We start from the raw sequence: 23,790 nt of genomic DNA, 5'->3' as shown, positions 1-23,790 counted from the left end.
CTGTCTGTGACAGCAGGCGACATAAAGAAAATGCAGGTTGTTTTGTATAGGCATATTTTATTTTCTTTCAGATATTTTTCTTTGTTGTACATTTTCCCTGCCCTGTACATAACAGAATTATGTTCAAGTCAGGAAAAGAGAACAAAAGTAACCAGCTTCTGCTAGGCTTTCTTTAGAAAACTCACAATATAGTGTCCTGGGGAACTCTATATTAAAGTGGTTGTAAACCTCTGATTGTCACTTTTACCAATAGGCAAGCCTAGAATATGGCTTACCTATAGGTAGTGGAAATATCACCTAAATGTGCACTGTTTAGGAGATATTTACCTTGTAGTGTGCCGATGAAGTCATCGGAGCATGCGGTGAAGAAACTGACCATAGTGCCATTTCCCATGCACGGGAGTGACATCACGCAGCTCCGGCTGTTCGCAGAACCAGAGCCGCGGACCCAGAAGGAAGACCGGGAGAAGATGGATGCGCTGGCTTTGATTGCAGGTAAGTGCCACACAATGGGCTTGTATCCCATCAGGGTTTACTTCATCTTTAAAGTGACACTAAAGGTTCAGGTTTATTTATTTTTAAATAACAAACATGTCATACTTACCTCCACTGTGCAGTTCGTTTTGCACAGCGTGGCCCCGAACATTCTCTTCTGGGGTCCCACGGCAGCTCTCGCGGCTCCTCCTTGCATTAGATAACCCCCCTTGGGAAGCTCTCTCCCAAGGGGGTTACCTTGCGGATGGCTCCTGTGTCACACTCTGCGTCCATAGATGCACGCCTCAATGGATTTGATTGACAGCAGCCAATGGCTGCACCGCTTTAAACCTATCCAATCAAAGCCAGGAGGATGCTGGGGACGCACTGAGCAGGTGAACAGGCTCAGGTAAGTAAAACGGGGCGCTGGGAGGCCCGTGATTGCCAGTTTTTTTCACCTTAAGGCCCCTTTTACACTGAGGAGTTTTTCAGGCGGTACAGCGCTAAAAATAGCGCCTAAATACCACCTGAAAAACTTATGCCCAGCCTTCTCAATGTGAAAGCCTGAGGGCTTTCACACTGAGGCCTCGTACACACGACCGAGTTTCTCGGCAAAAAACAGCAACCAGTTTCTTGCTGGGAGATATTTTTTTGCCGAGGAAACCGGTCGTGTGTACATTTTCGTCGGGGAAACTGTCGAGAAACTCGACGAGCCAAAAAGAGAGCATGTTCTCTATTTACTCAGCATGGGGGCAATGCTTGTAATGAGTCCATGTGTGTATAACCTAACAGGTGAATGGAAACACCGACCAGGTGTAATGAACAATGAAAAGTTCAATGAACAAATGGAAACAGTTCATAGGTATGCTTCCCAGTGGAAGGATAAAACACTTCAAACGTAATGCTGGTTCAGATAAAGAAAGTATCAGTCATGGCTTGTCTGTAGCAATCTTCAGAAAATCATATAAAGAGGGTGGATACTCTTACCAGCTAAGGTGGACTTGCATGTTAGTACTAACATCAAGTCGGATACAGCATGGTGGTCACAGCGGACCCTGGGCTCTGTACGGATGGATCTGTGGGATGGTCTCTCCAACTGGAACGATGGAACCGATCTTTTCAGATACCTCTCTCAGGAACAGAAACCCAAATGGACAGGGCCGATGACTCATGGATCAACACAGCATGTGTGGAAAGGAAAAAAAATGCTCCAATGGTGCAGGTCAAAAAAAACCGTGAAGGCTTTATTTGTAAAAAAATTAAACAATAAAATCATGTGAATAGTTATAAAAGGCAGTATGGGGTACTAAGCATGTTACCCGACGCGTTTCGGCTCTAAGCCATCAACAGGGGCATGTATCTGTACCCCCACACTGCTAAATTTATATGTACCAAACAATCCAAAGCTCCTCCCCAGGGAGGGAGGAGACAGGAAGTTAAACAATCATGGTAATGCATGGCATAAGCTGATGCGTATTTTACATATGCAAAACATGTCATACAAGTATACATCATAAAACCATTAAATAAAAATGCACATATGTAGCACAAAAATATAAAAAATGACTTGCAGAGGGTAAAATTTGACTTATACCAACTATTTGTGTAGCAAACCGTTTATCACAGTATATGTTAAAACATGTCAATGCTGAGTGTCCAACTGGAAGCTGCAATCCGCCGCCAGCCATAACACATCACCCCTACTGGAAGAAGCACACACTCTCCAGCACCAACATGTATAAAAAAAACGCACAGAAGCCCAGAACTTGAGCTAACACAATACACAGCTCCTGGAAATCAATCCGGAGCGTGTATCAGTGTACAGGGGACACCCTACGTGATTGGAGGACAACGGAGAAGGCTAGGGGGCGGGGCCGGTGACGTGAACCGATAAACATCCAATCGCTGTCATCAGCCACAGCCGCGCCCAGGGGTGATGTGTTATGGCTGGCGGCGGATTGCAGCTTCCAGTTGGACACTCAGCATTGACATGTTTTAACATATACTGTGATAAACGGTTTGCTACACAAATAGTTGGTATAAGTCAAATTTTACCCTCTGCAAGTAATTTTTTATATTTTTGTGCTACATATGTGCATTTTTATTTAATGGTTTTATGATGTATACTTGTATGACATGTTTTGCATATGTAAAATACGCATCAGCTTATGCCATGCATTACCATGATTGTTTAACTTCCTGTCTCCTCCCTCCCTGGGGAGGAGCTTTGGATTGTTTGGTACATATAAATTTAGCAGTGTGGGGGTACAGATACATGCCCCTGTTGATGGCTTAGAGCCGAAACGCGTCAGATAACATGCTTAGTACCCCATACTGCCTTTTATAACTATTCACGTGATTTTATTGTTTAATTTTTTTACAAATAAAGCCTTCACGTTTTTTTTTTGACCTGCACCATTGGAGCATTTTTTTTCCTTTCCACACATGCTGTGTTGATCCATGAGTCATCGGCCCTGTCCATTTGGGTTTCTGTTCCTGAGAGAGGTATCTGAAAAGATCGGTTCCATCGTTCCAGTTGGAGAGACCATCCCACAGATCCATCCGTACAGAGCCCAGGGTCCGCTGTGACCACCATGCTGTATCCGACTTGATGTTAGTACTAACATGCAAGTCCACCTTAGCTGGTAAGAGTATCCACCCTCTTTATATGATTTTCTGAAGATTGCTACAGACAAGCCATGACTGATACTTTCTTTATCTGAACCAGCATTACGTTTGAAGTGTTTTATCCTTCCACTGGGAAGCATACCTATGAACTGTTTCCATTTGTTCATTGAACTTTTCATTGTTCATTGCACCTGGTCGGTGTTTCCATTCACCTGTTAGGTTATACACACATGGACTCATTACAAGCATTGCCCCCATGCTGAGTGAATTCCCATTCACATTCCTCACAGTCCTCTGTTGTTCTCACTTCCAATGATATGTGATTTTGGCAACATTTTTCCACTCAATATCAACTTTAGCGCTGCACTTATTGTTTTCTGTTTATACTTGACTTTGTTTGTTTGTGTGCTGGCTGCTACATGGTCTAAATTTCTCTAACTAGCGCAATTTTTTTCCCCACATTTTTTTTTTTTTATTTTCTCTATTTCCTTGACGGGAATGGAGAAAATTGGCTTGTCGAGTTTCTCGACGGCTTCACAAGGAACTCAATGAGCAAAACGATGTGTTTCGCCCGTCAAGTTTCTCGGTCGTGTGTACGAGGCCTGAGGCGATGCGCTGGCAGGAGAGAAAAAAATCTCCTGCAAGCAGCATCTTTGAAGTGGTGAGAGGAGCGGTGTGTATACCGCTCCTTCCCATTTAAAACAATGGAAAACCGTGGTAATACCGCCCGCAATGCGCCTCTTCAGAGGCGCATTGCAGGCGGTATTAACCCTTTTTTGGCCGCGAGCGGGGGTTAATACTGCTGCGCTAGCGGCCGAATCCCGCAGCAATTCCGATGGTATACCGCCACCGCACTTCACTGCCCCATGTGAAAGGGGCCTTATGCATAGGACGCATTAAGGTGAAAAAACATGAACCTTTACAACCCCTTTAAAGTACTCATTTGTAAAATACGAATTTTAAATAAACAGTGAAAAAAATATATACCTGTATATAAAATGAAGTTTATAGTCTGTGAGTTCATGGATCTCCTCTTCTTTTGTAGTGTTTTAGGTCTCGGCAGCATAGCATTTCATTGTTGTCAGTTTATATATAAGTAATGCAAACTGGAGTTAAGCACTTTGCTTTGTAAAAGCGCTGGCTACATGTTCTCGCTTTATTATTCTGCTTTTGTCCCCCCAGGATGTTTAGAGAGTGTCATTTTCATGCAGGGTGAATCAGGATGTTCATTCAATTATAGTTACGTTGTTTCTTGTAAACTACTTTTTTTTGTCAAGTAATTGAATTAAGCTGCTCCCACAAAAACCAAAACCAAAAGCCAAAACCTTACGCGGTAGAAAAGCAAACCCATTGTTTTTAACTGAAATCTGTAATTATGATTTTATTTTAGGAATTACACAACTTAATTATGTTGCTTGCATTATACAAGAATGCTGTTATAAAAAAAAAAAATTTAATTGTGCAACCTCATGCAGGTTAAATTAGTTGCTTTCTCTATTCATTCATACACACATAAAATCTTTACTATATTAGAAGTTTTGAAGATAATGGTTTGTGCAAGGTTTCGCACTGCATTGAAGAATACATTTTCTATTTAACTGGAGGAGAATTTCATTTTAAGAAGTTGCCCCCCCCCCCCCCTCAGCTCCAGACCCCTATGTGAAGCAATTTGAAGATGTTTATAAACTTAGTATGCATTTATCAAGATTGGAATACAGATTGAATATTTTTTTAAATAACTTGTGTAGTTGGAGTTGGCTCTGCCAGATGATCAGATATCTAAAGCTATAAACCAAAAGAACAGCTTTTTCTAAAATATCACTACTGTCCTTTTTCTGTGGATTGATAGGATACAGTACAATATATGCTTGGAGTTTAGACATTGCCCTAAATTTCTTTTTTTTATCTTGACAGGTTTATAGAAGAAATGTAAATTTTCTCCAAAATGGAAGGGAGTGAAGAATGCAGAAGATAGCAACTGGAGTTCAAGTTCTAGATGGATACAGGTCTCATTCAGAGTCTGTGTTTTAGACCGATATGCTGATACTGAAGGCTTCAAGACCGAGTTGCAAGGTTTATTTTCTTGGGTTTGATAAATGTACTTGTTAACAATTTCCTGGACTCAGTAATGTTCAGCGCAGTATTGTGATGGAAGAAAACGCACATCTGTGTGTTTGTTACTCCCAAATTGTGGATTAGTTTGCTGTTCAGTCTCCACTCCAAAGGTCAGAAGTAGATGTGATGGATTTATCTTCAGAAATGAGCAAACATGGGAAGAATCCAATTAGTCATAAGCTTGAAGATCAGAAAAAGGTAAGACCATATATATCATAGATAACTTGTATGACCTATGGTAAAACCTATGGGGCTCCTTATACCTTTCCATAAGTCTAAGCTCTTTGGTCATAATTAGTTCCTCACTATACTTTTCATGAGGGATATAATAAAAGATTGTGTTGGTTGGCAGTGAAGGATACTCTTCGATCTTAGTCTTTTATAAAAGGTTGAGACTCTACACAATGGTGTTTTTTAATTTCTAAGGCATGAACATGATTTTCTTGGAACCTAATTAAATGACCTATTAGACTATTGCCATATTATGAGTCTAAAAGAGTGACAATTTAGCTCCTGAAAACAGATTGCGAAGTAATTCTTAATTTCATTGCAAGTTAACACATTATTAGTTTACTATACTGCTATGCCTTTGATTCTTATTCATGATAAAAGTGTATACTTTGTGGCTAATGTACAAAAAGGTTTACCAACCGTGCAACTGTTATGCCTCGTACACACAATCGGAATTTCGATGGAAAAAGTCAGACGTAATTTTTTAATCGGATATTCCGACAGTGTGTATGCCCCATCTGACTTTTTCCATCGGAAATTCCGACGGAGTTAGAAAGAGAACATGTTCTCTTTTTATCCGACGGAGAAAAATCTATCGGCAATTCCGTTTGTCTGTATGGAACTCCGATGGAGAGAAAACCACGCATTCTCTGAAACAATTTGAACTTCATTTTTCTAGGCTCGTCGTAGTGTTGTACGTCACCGCGTTTTTGACGGTCGGAATTTGGTGTGTCCGTGTGTATCCAAGACAGCTTGTGCGGAATTCCGTTGGAATTAGATAGAAATTCACCAAAGGAGACCAAAGAGTTGCCAATCCCAGTATAGAATAAATAAACAAATACCCCCCAAGGCTTGTCTGAAAAATTGCAAATACTCACCTTGGGGGGTATTTGTTTATTTATTCGAATTCCGTCGGAAAAACACATCAGATTTTATTCCGACAGAAACTCAGATCTTGTGTACAGGGCATTAGTTCATGTCCCTCGTGTCCTCCCATACATTTTTCTCAAACTTGAGTAGCTGTTTGAAGCAGTTGTAGGCTCACTGGGATGGCAAACCTTTTATAAATCACTACACTAATATACAGATTTTATTTAAGCTCCTCTTTTAAAGTTTGAGTAACCATGCCTGAGAGGCTTGAGGTTAAATAAGGACTGGTCTCTTGTACAATAGTGTTATTGCTTTGTTCAGCACAATACAGCATGCATTAGTAATTAGCTATTCATAATCGCTATGGAGAAAATGTTCCCATCTGCATAATCCAATAAATAATTAATGACACTTTAATAGAAAGCGACAATGCATTACAGATATAATCACTTTTAAGTATTTCACTATTTTTTTTTAAAAGTTTTATTGTTCTTTGCTTGTTTTTAAAATGTTATACCTATTTGTAAAAAGTGCTTTATAGCCTGTGTGCATTGATTCTTCAAACAGGCAGTGTTTGGATTTGATATAATATACATTCATTTGTATATGAAAATAGCACTTTGCAACAAGGCTGACATGTTAATATGGATGTCTGGTCTTGCTGGCAAGTTTTCTGTCTATCTTCATTATAGATCTCCTTGGTTTAAATGAATTTGTGTATAACTGGTAGGCTATTTGTTTCTTTCTATCTATTTCCAATGACAGTATTGGTGTCTATGATGTATCCAGTTCTTATAGATAGGTACTTATGATATAGATCATGGGGAGTTCAAACTAGGGATGTTCATATAATGGCTTAACCTTCAGCAAGGTTATGGCAGTCATTTGTAAAGCTGCCATATCTTCTTGTAAAACTATGATACGATTAAAAAACTGTATTTTCTGTTCATGATTTTAAATTATATATATATATATATATATATATATATATATATATATATATATATATATAATGAAAAAAAGTTCAAGATTTGCTGCACTTAAAATCGTTTTATTTTTCAAATCTTCTCGTAAAGGTTACATACCAGAGTATTCAGACATGGATGTGCGTTTCGGGCTTACAAGCTACCACCCTTCTTCAGATCAAGTCAGAACATATCTTCTGACTTGATCTGAAGAAGGGCGGTAGCTTGTAAGCCCGAAACACACATCCATGTCTGAATACTCTGGTTTGTAACCTTTACGAGAAGATTTGAAAAATAAAATGATTTTAAGTGCAGCAAATCTTGAACTTTTTCTCTTATATATATATGGTCGGTGGGAAGACCTGTTTTTTTTAAATCTGATAATAGTGGGAATGAAAACAAAATGTTTGATGGATCAAATTTACAGCTGGAATTTCGAGGTTGTGTGCCTAGGTCCTTAAAGCAGTATTAAACCAAAAAGCAAACATTTATTATATTGCAGCTTACCAATTCTTAGATGTGATGGCTGTATTAGTTTCCTTTTTCAGGCTTCCTTTCTTCTACAGTATATTCATCTGGTAATCCAGCCAGCAAGACTGCTGTTTTTCACAGCACAAACTCTCTAGCAGAATGTATAATTTTACATAGATGAGACAAACCACTTAACACTGGCAGGGGAAAATAAAATGTTATTTTTTCATGTAACACCTTTATCCCAAAAAGAAACTGTGAGGTTGATTTACTAAAACAAATGAGTGCAAAAGCTGGTGCAGCTCTGCATAGAAACCAATCAGCTTCCAGGTTTTTTTTTTTTTTTGTCGAAGCTTAATTGAACAAACTCAAACTGAAGTTAGAAGCTGATTGGCTACCATGTACAGATTCTGAGTGCCCCAGTTTTAGTAAATCAACCCCTGTGTGGTAAATGATTATAAAGTGTGAGCTGGAGTTTGACTTCAATTTGTTAGTGGTTCTAAATCTGCTTATACATTTAACACCCCCCCCCCCAGACTGACGATGCTGGTCTGCTGTGCCTCCTATGCTCATTCCTCCAGAGTTGTGGCTCACTAATACAGGGGTTGTGTTACTGGCCAGATCACTAGGTGAAAGAAAGAGGGAAATAGCCAAAGAAAATAAAACTGATGCAGCCACCATATCTGATGATTGATAAGCAACAATATAATAATGCATTTATGGTTTTGGGTTTAATACCGCTTGAAACATTTTTATATCAATAAAGGACTGTAATGTTTGTTTCTAGGCATATATATATATATATATATATATATATATATATATATATATATATATATATATATATATATATATATATATATATATAATATTTTAATACATCCCAATGAAGTTTGGTGGGGGCTGGCAAACTTACTTTGTCAAAAACACACTTTCCAGCAATATCTTTGATTAGGTTCACATTTGTGCACTACAGGAATGAGCACAAAAACGTGTGCATTCACATGACGCACACTGTTTTTTTCTTTTTTGCAGATGCATGCAAATTTGTCTGAAATTGTGCAAAAAAGCACTTGCACTATAGCACCTGCATAGGTGTGAACAGAGCCTTAAAGGAGTTGTAAAGGTTTGTTTTTTATTTTCTAAATGGGTTTCTTTAAGCTAGTGCATTGTTGGTTCACTTACCCTTTTCCTTCGATTTTCCTTCTAAATGTTTTTTTTCTTTGTCTGAATTACTCACTTCCTGTTTCTCCTCAGTAAACTTGCCCCCATCATACGAGCCGCTCTGGCTGGGCATTAGTCAGCGTGCTCACCACCTCCCTTGGGACTACATCCCTGCGGGGAGACGCTGTGAACGTTTAGATGTGGTCCCAAGGGAGGGGGTGAGCACGCTGACTAACCCCCAGCCAGAACATCTCAAATGATGGGGGCAAGCTTACTGAGGAGGAACAGGAAGTGAGAAATTCAGACAAAGAAAAAAAACATTTAGAAGGGAAATCGAAGGAAAAAACATAAGTGAACCAACAATGCACTAGCTTAAAGGAACCAATTTAGAAAATAAATACAAACCTTTACAACCCCTTTTAAGTTTGGTACACACAACCCCGCAGGGCTGAAAAAAAAAACTGATGGCTCAGGAGTCGCTGTACTATCTATGCAATGTTAGTACAGTAATCTCCCCTGCTGTGCTATTGTGTTCTGACAGGGAACACTCCGGTCAGTGTTCTCGGCCATTCAGCTGATCGGCGGACCTTTTTTTCAGTCATGCTCCTTTGAACGGCCAGCTTCTGTTGGACCGGCTGCAATACACACGGTGCTGAATTTCAGACGGTTTCTATTGAGCCGCCTTTCATTCAGCCCATCTGGGCTTTAAACTAATAACAAGTCACCAAGTGTACCAAGAACTGACTAAAAAAAATTAAAAAGGGGCTATCATTATATTCATAATCTGAATTACTGCAGTATACATCCCTGCCCATGCAAGGTGAATTTTCACCACATTCACTAAGCTAAAGAAAAAATTATTTGGAAAGTGAGCAGCCTAGTTTCTTATAACTAAATTAATCCCAGTGTGTCTTGTTTGGTGCTTTTCTACCTGCACATTCCTATTAAGGACTATATTAAGTCAATTTTTCAACTATACCTAGGAAAATACCCTGGTTATATGTCAATTAAAAGAGCACTTAGACCATGTAAAACACCAGGGGACTACCACTAAAAAATCTCTAAAGGTTAAGTTTACTGTTACAGAAAATCTGTAAGGTGAATTTACACTGGACCCCCTCCTCATCCCCCCCCGGTCCTGCTATACTGAAGTCTTGCAATCCCCCAACCTTGGTACGCCAGGGCGTCACTTTACCTGTCCTGGAATTTAAAATCCTCCTGGTTTTCTCTCCACACCTCCAACATGAACAAAATGGGCTAGGAAGGTTCTGACTGTCCAGCGCCGTCCATGTGATGGTGCCGACCAATTAGAAGGGCACCTATCCATACATGCTGAGAGGTACGGATAAGAGATTAAGCCACAAGAATTAAAAAAATAAAATAAATTAATATATATATATATATATATATATATATATATATATATATATATATATATATATATATATATATATATATATATAATATAGTCCTGATCAAAAGTTTAAGACCACTTGAAAATCATCAAAAAATCATATTTTACATTGTTGGATCTTAACAAGGTTCCAAGTAGAGCTTCAACATGCAACAAGAAGAAATGAGAGTGAGACAAAACATTTTTTGAGCATTCAATTAATTGAAAATAACGATTAAACTGAAACAGGCTGTTTTTCAGCTGATCAAAAGTTTAGGACCACATGCCTTTAAAAGGCCAAATCTGTGCAAAGATGTGGATTCATTGTCATTTTCTGTCAGGTAGTCACACATTGTGATGGCAAAGGCAAAAAAACTCTCCCTTTTTTGAACGTGGTCGGGTTGCTGAACTGCATAAGCAGGGTCTCTTATCAAGACACTGGACGATCCTCGACCCAAATTAAGGCCCTTACTGGTGCTGACTGCAGCCCCATAACCATCAGACGGCATCTGAGAATGAAGGGCTTCAAAAACAAAAAATGTCTTCTTGAACGCCACAGAACTGCTCGTTTGGACTTTGCAAGAGAGCACCAAACATGGGACATTCAAAGGTGGAAGAAAGTTTTATTCTCTGAAAAAATGTAACCTTGATGGTCCTGATGGTTTCCAACGTTACTGGCATGACAAGCAGATCCCACCTGAGATGTTTTCTACGCGCCACAGTAGAGGGGGCGCCATAATGGTCTGGGGTGCTTTTTCCTTCAGTGGAACAATGGAGCTTCAGGAAGTGCAGGGGCGTCAAACGGCCGCTGGCTATGTCCAGATATTGCAGAGAGCATTCCTCATGACTGAGGGCCCTCGTCTGTGTGGTAACGACTGGGTTTTTCAACAGGACAACGCTACAGTACACAATGCCCGCAGGGCAAGGGACTTCCAGGAGAATAACATCACTCTTTTGGCCCATCCTGCATGTTCCCCTGATCTAAATCCAATTGAGAACCTTTGGGGATGTATGGCAAGGTAAGTTTACAAAAATCGACAACAGTTCCAGCTGTTCGTGCGGCTGTCTTCACCACTTGGAGAAATGTTCCCACTCACCTCATGGAAACGCTTGCATCAAGCATGCCGAAACAAATTTTTGAAGTGATAAACAATAACGGCGGAGCTACTCATTACTGAGTTCATGTTTGGAAGTTGGATTTTTGTTTTGGGGGGGTTTAGGTTTTTTTTTGGAGGTGTGGTCCTAAACTTTTGATCAGCTGAAAAACAGCCTGTTTCAGTTTAATCATTATTTTCAATTAATTGAATGCTCAAAAAATGTTTTGTCTCACTCTCATTTCTTCTTGTTGCATGTTGAAGCTCTACTTGGAACCTTGTAAAGATCCAACAATGTAAAATATGATTTTTTGCCATTTTTCAAGTGGTCTTAAACTTTTGATCAGGACCAGTGAAGTGGCAACCCAGCGTCTCACAGCGGGGGATTGCGGGACTCTGGTAAAGCGAGACCGGGGGGAAGTGGGGGATGAGGAGGGGGTCCAGTGTAAGTTCACTTTACAGATTTTCTGTAAAGGTGAACTTACACTTTCAATTATGCTCAAGAAGTGGCATAGACCAGCACTCTATTACTTAGACAGTATATGGTATGCTGTAGGATTTCTTATGTTATTTGTATATTTACATCTTATTGCTTGGAGGTGGTCTTAATGAAATACCTATGACTCGCATATGATTGGAGTACCCATTAGTATGGTTTTCAGTATATATACTAATTCATACACTTTGTAATCCATTGGAAGCTCCGTTAAAAAAAGGACATAATCAAATGGTAGCATTAATTACTTTTCTATGTGATGTAATTGCAAAAGCCTTAATACATGAAGTTACATGTTTGTAATACCCTTACATTTTTTTAGACTATGATAGATGAAAAGCCGAAGAACATTTGTAATGACATTCATGATGTGATTTCTTTGAAACCTGTCTATGTAGCATTAGTACAGTGCTTTAGGCTTCCTGGAGATATTTTTTAGAGCACTTGATGTTGGCCTACTTTTCTAACCCCTTTATATGTTTCCCTTTGTCTTATTTATTGCCCTTTTATGTTATGACTTGCATGGTAAAGTATCTTCAACTTAGTTTCCAATTTTACTTATTTTTTTATTTCATTTTCTAATGTAGCTTATGAGCCTAAAGTAAAATAACTCAAATTTTTAAGAGCACTGTAAATTAAAGAAAATCATATATTTTTTTCGCAAAGATAAGTTCACTTTATTTTGAACCCGGTTTCTCTCCTGTAGGCTTTCAGGCTGATTCCACTAAAGGAACTAAGAATCTTCAAACAATAGACTGTGTAAATATTAACTTTACTTGGAAGTAGATAGTTATAGAATTTTATTGTTTGAGGATTCTCAGCTTCAAAATTAGCCTCTTTGTGAGAACTTCCAGTAGATGGTTGCACCCTCCAGCAGAAGTTGAACGTCGTATTTGTTTTGCAATGTCTGTCCTGTGCATTGATATGACTGCTTGTAGTCCTATGAAAGGGCAACCATGCTGCAGCATTGTCACATTAGGATAGGAAGTTGGATGTATATAAACTTTTCTGAATTATTGAACTGGTTGGGGTCAGGACTTTGTGCAGGCTAGTCAAGTTCCCTCAGGCTAGTCAAGTTCCCTCACCCCAAGTTTCTGATTTTGTAGTTTTTTAATGTGGGTTTTATTCAAGCGTTTATGTAAGTGCTTTTGATCAATTTTAATAAATATACCTGTTGTATTTACACTGTTGGAGGTGGTGTTTTAGTTCTTTTTCATGTTCTATGCCCTAACTGTGATTGGGATGGAGGAGGAAACCACTATGTGATGAACTGAGTTCTATGGAGATTTACTGCTAAGGTGGCAACGAGCGCTGTTTGACTTTTCTTGCGATTGTCACACACTCTCTGGTAAGCCTCAGAGTGTTTGGTGGATGACACATGGTGCTACAAAAATTGTTTACGAACTGGAAGTGGAGATCACATTATAATTTTATCTGCTTCATTTACTTTTGGGATCTACTATTGCCACTTGGGTTTTTTAATACAGATTTGCTTTTATTGTGATTCACTCATTGTGTAAGAGTTATTTTTATGTGTTTTTATATAAGCACTGCATTTTTTTTATTACCATTATAAAATATTATCTAGCAAACCAACTAATACTGTATATTAAATATTGCATTATGTGTTAGTCTGATTTTATTAATATTCATAGATAATTGAGTATTGGTCATGGACCCTAATTTGTAATCAAATGTTTACTTATATGTGCATCGTCAGTAGTTGGTGACACTTAAAATAAACTGTAATTGGGTTTGGGTTTTCGTTAACCCCAGTAATATGATAGGGTTTAACATGGCAATCATTGATTGTGGCCACATTATACTGAGCGCCTACAACATATGCCTCCATTACTGACTCTCACAGGCACAAATGACCCAAAGGGGCTTGTTTACTAAACCTGGAGAGTGCAAAATTGGTCACACTTCTGTAGAGAAATCAGTCAGCTTCTAACCTCAGCTTGTTCAATTAAGCTTTGGAAATAAAACCTGGAAGATGATTGGTTCGATGCAGAAGTGAGACTGATGTTGCGTTCTCCAGATTTAGTAAATAAACCCCAAAGAGTAATTTTAATAAAAAACAAGACATTTTCCGTTACATATGTTTTTCTGTAGACAGCATGTAGATATAAAAAATATATTTGTTTAATTTTAAAAATACTTGGGGACTACTAAACAACCAAAGAACACATTGGTTACAATATGAAAGACAGTTTAGAGAGCACAGCAAACAGGCTTACGTAATATACTACATGGCAAATAGATTTGCAGTGGTCAAATGGAATGTAATGTAAAACACAATCTATAGCGCGCAAAGGTCAGGAGTAAGTAACATGTAACATAATTTGTAGTGTACAGTGGTTAGATGATGTAATGTACAACATGGCTTACAAAGTGCAGTGGCCAGGAGTATAAAAAACCTGAAGTTCAGTGTTCAAAGCGCAATGGCCATTAATATGTATCTTGCAGCAAACTATAAAGCAGTAATTCTCAACCCTGTCCTCAGGGCCCACTAACAGGCCAGGTTTGCAAGATAACTGAAATACATCACAGGTGATATCATTTGCTGCTCATTGATTGCAGTATTCTAGTCCGCATCTCCCCAAGGTAATACTTAAAATCTGGCCTGTTAGTGGGTCCTGAGGACAGGAGTTGAGAACCACTTCTATAAAGAGTGAACGGATCATAAATTGTACAACAGAGACTATAGAGTGTAGTTAGAAGAATGTAATGTAAAACACAGTCTATAGAATATTGTGGCAAAAAGTATGTTATTCACAACATAGCATATAATGTAGAGTGGTAAAAGGTATGTAATGTGCAATACAGCATTTACAGTGTAGGGTGTAGGCATTTGTAACTTACAACATAGAGTATAGCATGCAGAGGTCAGGAGTGATCAGAAGTATGCAACATACAGCACAAAAAGCCATAAGTATGTATCAGAGAGCACAATACACAGAGGGCAGCAGTCAAAAATATGTGGCAAAAAAAAAATGCCATAATCGGGAGTAACATGCAATGTTCAGAAGAAATTGTGACATAAAGCACAGCATACAGAGTACAGCCTTCAAGACTACAGTATGTAACATATAGCACAATGTACATATTGCTGAAGTAAGGAGAGAGTAACATAAAGCAGTGGTTAAGAACATGTAATGAATTACTCCTTATGTTGGTGGTCACTAGAAGGAAAATGTATCCTTTATTAGGGGCTAATTTAATGAAGAATGCCCTAGCATTTGTGGTCACTGGGAAAAAGACAACTCTACTCTTGGTGGTCACTGAGAGAATTCCTTTTACATTGGTGTTAAGGGTTGCTTACCTGAGAGATGATGGCAAACACTCTGGGGTTGCATTACTAAAACTGTAGAGTGAAAAATCTGGTGGCTCTCTCCGTAAAAACCAGTCAGCTTCCATTTTTTTTTTTGCCAAAGCATAATTGAACAAGCTAATTGGCTACCATACACAGCTACACCAGATTTTGCACTCTCCAGTTTTAGTAAATGAACCCTTCTATGTTCCACATTGCTGGTTATGCCAAGTAAATTGAGTAGGAACTATTCAGAAACTATCAATTGTGAAATCGGCTTTCTGCAGTAAGCTGGAAATTGCTTTTCAGGAGCACCAAGCAGGAAATCTAGGAGTATGTGTCTGTTAACTCCCCTGGGATAAATGTTCTACACTATGAATATTTTATTTGATGCTGTGCATGTGTTCTTAATCATCTAAAGTCAAAAGCTTGTAAGAATTTTTTTAAAGGAATATATTTTAAACCTAGTATTCTGAACTGGTATATGATATTTCAAGGCATTAATCGTTAAAGGAACGATCTGACCTGAGCTGATCCGATCTGAGCTTAGAAAAGAGCTTGTTTATTTTTTAGGTGTACTAGTCCAACAGAGTCCTACAGAGTTTCGCCCACTTTAGTTTTTGATTAAAGTATATCTTAAGACAAAAATATTTTTGTATTTACTGTAATTATTTTGTCTTGAAGTCCATTGAGGGGCCCAGGAATTTTAGAAATTCTTTGGCAGTTGTGTTATACTGCTGTCTTGGGACGCTGCCAAACAAAAAGCATTAAGCCAGCCTCATATAACCATACCTCCAACCGTTGTGCCTAAGTACAATTATCTGATTTTTATTACTGCCATTGAGGGATGCAGGAATTATAGAAATTCTTAAACAGTTGGGACATTCAAAAGTCCATATGAGGAGTGGACAAAAGCCACTAAATAATCCAACAAAGTAGAGATCACACTGCAAGAGTATCTGAAGGAATCAATACTTGAATGACGTCTAGATGAAAAAATGCCAAACCGTTTGGTAATTGCTACAACCCACAGGGGGACTCCAAGGATCAACCTGGTGATCCCAAACTGGAAGGTTAAAAATCCCTCTTGGGAAAAAATGCTACAAGAAGGATCCATGTACCTCAATCAGTGAATTGGGAAAGTAGAACATTTTGGGAGAAAGGTTAACAGCCATAGGTTAAGTTAAATATTTCTGACCCTTGACTTCAGTGAGAGGGGGGCTAAAATACAGGTTATTACCTGCTAGACAACTAGTTTCTCTAATTTCTTAAGCAAATATCCATGCATGTCAGAGTCCTCACAGCATAAAATGTAAATGAAAAGATCCATTAGCTAACAAAAACTGAAGAGTATTGTGCCTGGCTGCTTCTTATGTAGAGGGTGGGTCGATCAACAACACCTGTATGAACAGATAGATGGGGTAGGAGAGAAGGGGAGCACTCAATAATCAATGAAATGCACAAAGTGTATAGTTTGTGATCGTTTAATGAAAGTTCAGAACGTGGTTAGGCCAACGCGTTTCAGGGCAAAAGACTCCCCCCCTTCTTCAGGGCTGAATATTACTTTCTATTCCAAGTTTTTTTTTTAATCTATTAAAGAAGTGACATCTCAAAGGAGCACAATAATTATATACAGGGAGAGCTCATGAAGCTGTTTGGTTATGTCTCAGCTCTGCACAGCAGCAACAGGTATATGTATGAAAAAGATAGGTAGGAATGAAGATTTATTGTGATTCAAACTGTCATACAGGAATTTTAGGATTGAACCAACACCAATAGGCAAAAGCCTCCAGACTTACACTGTCCCCTACACTTACCCTGTAGCAGGATAATCATGTGTATAGCTTGTTGGATACTTCCTAACAGGGAAAAAGGAGGGGCACTTCTTTCATGTTTCAAAGTAAGGATGATCAAAAAAAGAGATCTGCAAAATAATTTTGTGACTATAGGAAAGACAGAGGTCACAAATGACTCCCTCAACACTAGCATAGGAAGCAAGTCAACCAGTATGTAGAAGGGGAAGATCCTAAAAAGTTTAAGAGGTGAAGATCATGCTTCCCCAGTTGAAGTCCACTTGAGGTCGATAGGTTGACCCATAGGCGGATCTCCCTACGATTCGGGAACACTGTTCAGTATACCCAGTCTTAGGGAGTAGGCAAGAGGATACATCCACTACAAAAATCCACCCTAGCAGGGTTTACTCATTTCTTCCCTGGTCATAGTCCAGCAAATAGCATTGGTGACCTTTTGATTACTTGCTCATATCCCAGACTCCCTAACAAAGAAGGGTAAAACAAAAAGGAATGAGAGACTGTATGAGAGGAGCTGTTGCAGGACACTGAAGTGTCAGGTCCTTACTATGGAAGGGAGCAGTACAGACTGATTTTTGTTAAACTTGTAGTTTAAGTGGTGCCCTGGGAGAGGGAGAGGGATAGGGCAGAGGAGGATTAAGCAACACAAAGGACACACTCGTCTGTGACAGAAATGGACTGCTCTGCAGTTAGGAGTGTGAAAATAAGTGGAATACCATTCCCAAGAACATGATCCTACCTGTGTAGGTAATATAGATTTTGAGTAATGAACTCAGACAACCCTGTGAAGATGCATAACTGTTTGTGGTAATGCCAGAAAGGTGAGGCAACTGAAGGTGTCTGACAGGTCTACAATTAAAGCTACAGGACGAAACCTGTGTATGAAAGATAGTAATAGGTGCCTCAGGCACAATTAGAGATGGCTATGTTGCAGTGGTCGGGACCTTCCAAAAGTGGTTCAAGGAAAGAATACCGATAAATCAGCTACAGGGTCATTGGTGGCCAAGGCTCATTGATGCATATGTGGATGCATAGTCCAATCTAATAGAAGAGATACTGTAGCTCTAATTTCTTGCAAAGTTAATGCTGGTTCCGATAGAAAGGTGGCAGAACACACAGTGCATCACAGTTTGTTATTTTTGGGGCTGAGTAGCCACAGACAGTTGGGACGCCCATGCTGACCCGTATCCACAGCCAAAGGTGCCTACAATGGGCACGTGAGCATCATAACTGTACCATGGAGCAATCGATCTGGTGTGGTCAGATGAATTGCATTTTCTATTACATCATGTGGATGGTCAGGTGTGTGTGTGCTGACATCAGTATTCACTATGAAAAGATGACAAGCCAGCGGAGGTAGTGTGAAGCTTTGTCTAGTGTAGTGTAGGTAGGTGGTCAAAATGTTATGGCTGATCAGTGTATGTTCTTAATGCCTGACCCTTTATATCCCTATTTTTGAGCTGTCTAAGGGCTCAGCATCGTTTTTTTCAAAAAGCGGGTGTATGCCTAGGTGACCTTAACCACTTGCCGTCTGTCTGACATACATATACGCAAGAAGACTGGCACGGGCAGGCAAAGCAACGTACAGGTAGGTTGCTTTGAATCTGCCGCCTAGCGGACGCTCATCCGGACGCTATGTAAACAAGGCATTCCCCTGTTCTGCCTTGTGATAGGACAGTGATCTACTGCTCCCTGTCATTGGGAGCAGTGATCACTGTCCTGTCACTGGTAGCCCAGTCCCCTCACAGCTAGAATCACACCCTAGGGGACACACAATCCCTTCCTCGCCCCCTAGTGATTAACCCCTTCACTGCCAGTGTCATTTACACAGTAATCTGTGCATTTTTATAGCACTGATTGATGTATAAATGACAATGGTCCCAAAATAGTGTCAAAAGTGTCCCAATGTTTCCGTGTGTTTTACTGTCACATCCGATGTTTGCTGCTTAGTACAGTTGACAGGGTAGCAACTATATGGTTCAAACCACTCTGGATGATGCTGGAGAGTCAGGACAAAATAAACAAGAAACATAAATACAGCTTTTAAGAGTAAGCATGGACCATTATGGACCCAATATGTTAATATTGACATTCTTAAATAAGCCTAAGCATGAATGGTTCTCTTTGCTATGTAAATGCTTGAAACATCAGACAGATACAGTATATTGCAAATGCCCAGTGCATATTCCCAACAACTTGTATTTTGCATGTTTGCAAACATGCTGGGTTTTCTTTAAGAAAGTCCAGCACTGCATGCATGTTTAGAGATAACGGGCCAGATTCTCAAAAGAATTACGCCGGTGTATCTACAGATACACCGGCGTAATTCGAAAATCCCGCCGGCGTATCATTGTTTTGTATTCTCAAAACAAGATACGCCGGAATTAGGCTAGGATCCGACTGGTGTATCCTAAATGCAATACTACGCTTGCCGCTAGGTGGCTTTTACGTCGATTTCAGCGTCGCATATGCAAATGAGCCGATACGCGATTCCCGAACGTTTTTGCGCCGCTTCGCCGTCGTTTACGTTGTTTCCGTAAGCGTATGAGGGGTAACCTTAAGTCGGTCCGCCGTATGCCATGTTAAGTATGGCCGTCGGGACAGCGTCGTGTTTTTCCGTTGTTTACGTAACTCGTCGCGAATAGGGCTGTGCGTTAATTACGTTCACGTCGCAACCAATGTATTTGCGGCGTACTGCGGAGCATGCGCAGTGGCCTACGTTTAAGGCCGGCGCATGCGAAATTCGTTCGGCACGGGGGCGCGCTTAATTTAAATACAAGCCGCCCCCTTTGAATTACGCGGGGATACGCCGGGCCATTTACACCACGCCGCCACAAATTACGGAGCAAGTGCTTGGAGAATACGGCACTCGCTCCAATAAGTTGCGGCGGCGTAGTGTAAATAGCTTGCGCTACGTCAGAATCTACGAAAATCTGGCCCAACCTGTCTATAAGCTGCGTAAAACTTAGAGGGCTGAATTAGTTTAGAGAAAACTGCGGCTCTTGTTTAAAACATACCGCCTTCTGGTTGCAAGAGATAAAAAAAAGATATACATGTGTATTATTTCATATTTACCTGTTTTGTTGTTTTATTTTAATGTTGTTATACAGTTGATTTTTCTTATTTATGAAAGCAAAATCAGAAAGCTTTCAAAAGCAAAAAGAGCCTCTTAAAAATGCAGAAGCTAGCACAAGGCTGCATTAAATGAATAGTAAAACATTTGAATAGTAAAACATTAAACAGAACCAAAGAACAATTTACTTCACTCTACAATGTAATATGTATTCCATCAATATTTATGTTGCTCTAAACACTTGTAAAAAATTCCTGTGTATGAGCCTTAACACCTTTCAACTGGGACTAAATCAAAATATAAAGTACAAGCCAAACAATGTCCAGGAATTTTAACTTAGAATTTCTAAAGCTCTTGCTTTGAAAAATGGAGGTTTGAGCTGATGGATACAAAATTGGTTTTGTTTCTCAGTGTGAAGAGTACAGACTCATTTGGGCAGCTCTTTACCATGGAGGAGCCCTCCGGATACCAGGGGTTTATACTGGAGGGTGCAGGGATATCAAGAGTACCACACCAAAGGTTTAGGTATCCATGAGTATTTATTACAGCAATACAAAAATAACAATGTGCAACAATGTGTTGCAAGGACTTTTGGCCAGATTCACAGCGGAGATACGACGGAGTATCTCAGATACGCCGTCGTATCTCTGAGTATCTATGCGACTGATTCATAGAATCAGTTACGCATAGATATCCCTTAGATCCGACAGGTGTAATTGTTTTACACTGTCGGATCTTAGGATGCAATACCGCGGCCGCCGCTGGGTGGAGTTTGCGTTTTATTCCAGCGTCGGGTATGCAAATTAGCAGTTACGGCGATCCACAACGGTTTTTCGCGTTCAGTACGTCGTGGCTAGTCTAGTTTCCCGTCGCATATTTAGTCGTCGTTTTTACCTGCCCTAACTTTACACAGCACACGTATGTGCTGTATAAAGTATGGCTGTCGTTCCCGCGTCGATACGTTGCGCCGCCGCGATTCTATGTGAATCTGGCCGATAGTGTTTTCACTGCTGTCTGTGTCCTAGTTGGGGAGAAATCCCCTTACTCCCTTTGGTCAGGACAGGATGTAGTGGAAAAATCCTCATCAAATATGCAGTTTGTAGTATAATTCTAACAGACATTCTAACACTTTCCCATTTTAGTAAAAAAGAAGTGTGTAGGTAGGTGGTTCCCTTTTTAGTTTTTTTAAGCACTCCCTGTTTTGTAGTTTTCTTTGATTTGGCCCTGCCTGCTGCCTATTTAAATTTTGGGAGGAGTCATCCCAGGATCTTTTTGTGAATGTCAGTTGGGTGAGCAGAGGAGAGTGTTTTTCCTCATTGTTGGATGGCACCCCCTGCTCCTTGGGGGATGCCAGGGAAATGACCAGTGCAGGGTTCTGGCCTACTGAGACATAAGCAGCATGCACTGAACAGCGAGTAACACCACAGCTCCTCTTGTGTAGCTGTATGCGATGAATATGGAATTTGAATGCACCACTTAGTGACCAATTTATAGATGAAAGAATATTGTTCTTTTTACCACCACATGTTGTGGACTGTTTAAATGTTGTTGCACTGAAGATAGGCCAAATTGTAGATACTTGTAATCCATTAAGCACAAAAAGTTAAGTAAAGTTCACGCAAGATTATTCCATGGCTATTTTTCTGTCTCAGTGGAGAAAAGGATGTACAAAAGGAAAGGTGGAGAGTTTAATTCAGTTAGGGCTGGAGTAGTTACCTGTGAAGTATGGGTGCTATCCTGGTTGGCCACAGAGCAGGTGGTGGTTGGTGTCACCTTCCTGATATGGAGAGATGACCCCCCTCAGATAACACTAGGGTGACCACATTTCCAAACTACCATTCAGGGACACCCTCCCTTCCCAAAAATCAGCTTGTGCTATAACGAATCGCAGTACAGTGATTGGACACAAGAGGCAGGATTTATGATTTCTCCAATCACAAGCAGGGGGGCAGGATTGTGCTCCTCCAGGCATTCCCGGCCAGGACTAGTACTGTCAGTGAGTAAAGCAGTGATGTGGCAGCCTTTTTTGGGGGTATCAGATTGGCCCAGGCGATGGCTGTGTCAGTTTCATTCCGGGACACTGTATTGTCCTGGAATGAATGTGCCCGGGACAGACCTGCAAAATGCGGGACTGTCCGGGGCAATCCGGGACTCGTGGTCACCGTAGATAACACATGCCAGTTGACTCAGGCCCCAAGGGTTTGGTTTGCCTTTGAGAGGGCTGACTTCAGCGGGGGATTGTCTTCCTGTCAGATCGGGAGAGCCAGGCAGTCACGTGAGCGCAGACTGCATTTTTTTATAAAACACACACATGGGCACACAGGATTAGGAAACGGGATTATATAAAAAGGATATAGTGGCTTAACAACCACTTTAAGGTGAAAAAGTTAGAAATGTCAATTACCATTTGACCAAATATACTTAATTTTTATCAGAATATTTTTGTTTTATAGAAGTCTATATATAAAGCACCTAATAACATATACATGTTTAATTGTTTACCAGCATGTAAAACAAGCACAGTGAGGATGGAGTGTCAGTCTGTTTGTTTGCTTGCTTGGTTCAGCCTTTTTAACAGTTGTTTATGTTGGCAGAAATGCATGTAATTGAGATAAATACTGGTTTGTTGGGATACATTTTATTCTGGGACTGAAAGCTTTTTTTTTTGTAGCTGGATAGTGTATGCACTTTCTGAATGATTTAGTAAAATTTTCTTTTGAAAATGTACTGCTGAGACACTGGCCTCCTGTGTTAATATGCAATTTACAAGCTATTATTTATTTTCAAGCCGTTTAACCAAGCAGTATTCGCTGAGTGTATAATTAAGAAGCAATGCACCATTAATCTTTTCATAATGTATCTCTGATAATAAAACTCTGATTGTTGGTGTCATTCTTAATCCTGATACCAGAGCCAGTAAATCATTGCCCAAGTTTAATGTTCTACCCTCAACTGTGATTTAGACGTATACAGTATATAAAGCATTGTTCTATTAGGGACGACCTGCATTTATTGCCAGAGATACGAGATAAAAGGTTGGAAAATCAAGCTAATAATTCATATCTCTGAAGTTTTACACATTCTCCTCTCATCACTAAGTACTGTAAAAATGATAGTAAAAATATACCTTGATAAATGGTGTATACACAAAACAGGGAAACTGTGTGTCCACACAGAATTACATTATAGGAGTATAAAAAAATTGGAGATCCAGGAGCATGGAATATAAATATAATATCATCTAACTTTTTAGTTGGCAATCTATACAAGCTATATGAAGACAAGGCAATACAAAAAAGACAAGCCATAGACAAACTTACTGAAGCCTCAAAAATATTAGAAAAAATATATAAAGTGTGCATATTATTAAATACATGAATGTAAATCAAAATGGCCAATAAACTTCCAGCCTGGGAATCCTGAAACAAGTTTAAAGCAGTTGTATACTTTTTTTTTTTTTTTTTTACCACCCAAATACGTTTTTACATTTTTCTACATTGAACCTCATTTGCCATGTAGTTGCCCTCCCCATTAATTTGTTCAGATCTTCTTGCAATGTTTCCACATCCTGCAGAGAAGTTATTACCCTGCTTAGCTTAGAATCATCGGCAAATACAGAGATTGGACTATTTACCCCATCCTCCAGGTCATTTATGAACAATTTAAAACTCTTATTTATTTATTTCTTTATT

General features: G+C 39.6%; 1 protein-coding gene across 1 annotated transcript in view; it reads left to right on the top strand.

The window, feature by feature from the left end:
• Positions 1-23,790, top strand: part of NAV3 (neuron navigator 3) — a 789,636-nt gene that overhangs the window by 182,296 nt on the left and 583,550 nt on the right. Inside the window, exon 2 of the mRNA XM_040343949.1 lies at positions 5,017-5,415. Coding sequence (XP_040199883.1) covers positions 5,344-5,415 — 72 coding nt within the window. The 5' untranslated portion in view covers positions 5,017-5,343. The remainder of the gene's footprint in view (positions 1-5,016; positions 5,416-23,790) is intronic.

The sequence above is a fragment of the Rana temporaria genome, chromosome 3, assembly GCF_905171775.1.
Source record: "Rana temporaria chromosome 3, aRanTem1.1, whole genome shotgun sequence".
NCBI lineage: Eukaryota > Metazoa > Chordata > Amphibia > Anura > Ranidae > Rana > Rana temporaria.
The sequence above is the reverse complement of the archived record's forward strand: the minus strand, read 5'-3'. Positions and strand labels throughout refer to the sequence as shown.